Source organism: Limulus polyphemus, unplaced genomic scaffold (genome assembly GCF_000517525.1).
Source record: "Limulus polyphemus unplaced genomic scaffold, Limulus_polyphemus-2.1.2 Scaffold10452, whole genome shotgun sequence".
Classification (NCBI taxonomy): Eukaryota; Metazoa; Arthropoda; class Merostomata; order Xiphosura; family Limulidae; genus Limulus; species Limulus polyphemus.
In genome coordinates, this window is record NW_013676062.1 from 16,714 (window position 1) to 18,719 (window position 2,006).

Here is a 2,006-nt window from a genome sequence, read left to right on the forward strand (position 1 = left end):
TTTTTAATTGATTGTTCTGGTATTTCTCTAACAATCCTTTTAAATTTAAGTTTTTAATTGATTGTTCTGGTATTTCTCTAACAATCCTTTTAAATTTAAGTTTTTTAATTGATTGTTCTGATATTTCTTTAACCATCCTTTTAAATTTAAGTTTTTTAATTGACTGTTCTGATATTTCTTTAACCATCCTTTTACATTTAAGTTTTTAATTGATTGTTGTGATATTTCTTTAACCATCCTTTTCAATTTAAGTTTTTTAATTGATTGTTGTGATATTTCTTTAACCATCCTTTTACATTTAAGTTTTTTAATTGACTGTTCTGATATTTCTTTAACCATCCTTTTACATTTAAGTTTTTAATTGATTGTTCTGATATTTCTTTAACCATCCTTTTACATTTAAGTTTTTAATTGATTGTTCTGATATTTCTTTAACCATCCTTTTACATTTAAGTTTTTTAATTGACTGTTCTGATATTTCTTTAACCATCCTTTTACATTTAAGTTTTTTAATTGACTGTTCTGATATTTCTTTAACCATCCTTTTAAATTTAAGTTTTTTAATTGATTGTTGTGATATTTCTCTAACAATCCTTTTACATTTAAGTTTTTTAATTGATTGTTGTGATATCTCTCTAACAGTCCTTTTACATTTAAGTTTTTTAATTGATTGTTCTGATATTTCTCTAACAATCCTTTTACATTTAAGTTTTTTAATTGATTGTTGTGATATTTCTCTAACAATCCTTTTATATTTACATATTCTCTTTATAATATATTTGCTCTCATTTTTCTACTGATGTTTGTTTATATATATTAGTTTCCATTTTTATTTAGTCGTGTGAATTATGGGTGATCGATTTGCTTAACATGCATGTTTTATTTACAATATTTTCTTTAGTGTGTAATATTTGTATAGGTAAGGGAGGTTAGAACTGTGAATCTTGTACTATAAAATTTGCCGTATATTTTTTTAGAGTATGGGGAACCAAATTTGACATCAACTTTCGACTTAGAACCTACTCCTCTGAGGGTCTTGTAGTGTGGGCAGGTGAGAAGGATATGAGCTCTTCCAGTGACTATCTTGCTCTTGGGTTAAAAAATGGATATCTCCAGTTTCAATATAACCTGGGTTCAGGAGAGGTTATCATTATTCACAACATAACCCGGATGGATGATGGAGAATGGCATACTGTACGAGCAATGAGGTACTTAACTTTTACACAATACTGCATTGAAGGAATAATGTTCATTTATTTTATAAATAAATTTCATGGTAACCTCTCAGCCAGTTAACGGACCTGACCAAAAGTGGCGAATAGTAAGAAGTAATGTTTTATTTTCCCTTTTTTAACCTACATTACAGCTCTTTGGATGTTTCTGTTTAATGTTTTCTGTTGATAATGTCAGTTGTTTCTACAGGTATGAACGTGAAGGCTCTTTGGTTGTTGATGGAGGTCACATGGAAAGAGGAGTTTCCCAAGGATCTTTTAAACAGCTAAATGTTAATAATGGCTTATATTTAGGTAAGTCGGCTTCTTGTTTTTCTTTCATATACAGAAATTCTCTTAACATATATGGAATTTTTTTCATTTCAGTTCATTATAATATTATCGATAACATCTAGTTAGTTAGAATCAACCTTTAATTGAGCAATGTTGTAACTAGTAAAATGTCGCTGACACAGGTGAAACGGTACTCCAACAATAACAACAACAAAATCTTTTAAACCACATGTCCCAGCAAAGACACTCAAACATCTGTGTGTAACATCTTGGAAAATTAAGATCAACATCTCTAAAAAAAACATTCATCTTCAGTTTGATTCCTAATTAACACTTATACTTCATATCTTAAAGAAATAACTAAAGTTTACAGCTATTATTATTATTAACATCTAATTACCTTGAACTGTATTATGTTACTAAAGTTTACAGCTATTATTATTATTAACATCTAGTTACCTTGAACTGTATTATGTTACTAAAGCTATTATTATTATTAAC

The 2,006-nt window shown here is 27.9% G+C and overlaps 1 protein-coding gene across 1 annotated transcript in view; it reads left to right on the plus strand.

Annotated features, from left to right (window-relative positions):
* The window catches only part of LOC106476394 (pikachurin-like), a gene marked incomplete at its 3' end in the record, with an annotated part of 16,969 nt that extends 15,428 nt beyond the window's left edge, over nt 1-1,541 (plus strand). The window contains exons 8-9 of the mRNA XM_013937055.2: nt 978-1,208; nt 1,423-1,541. Of these exons, the coding sequence (XP_013792509.2) occupies nt 978-1,208; nt 1,423-1,541 (350 nt within the window). The remainder of the gene's footprint in view (nt 1-977; nt 1,209-1,422) is intronic.
* Between the last annotated feature and the right edge of the window lie 465 nt (nt 1,542-2,006).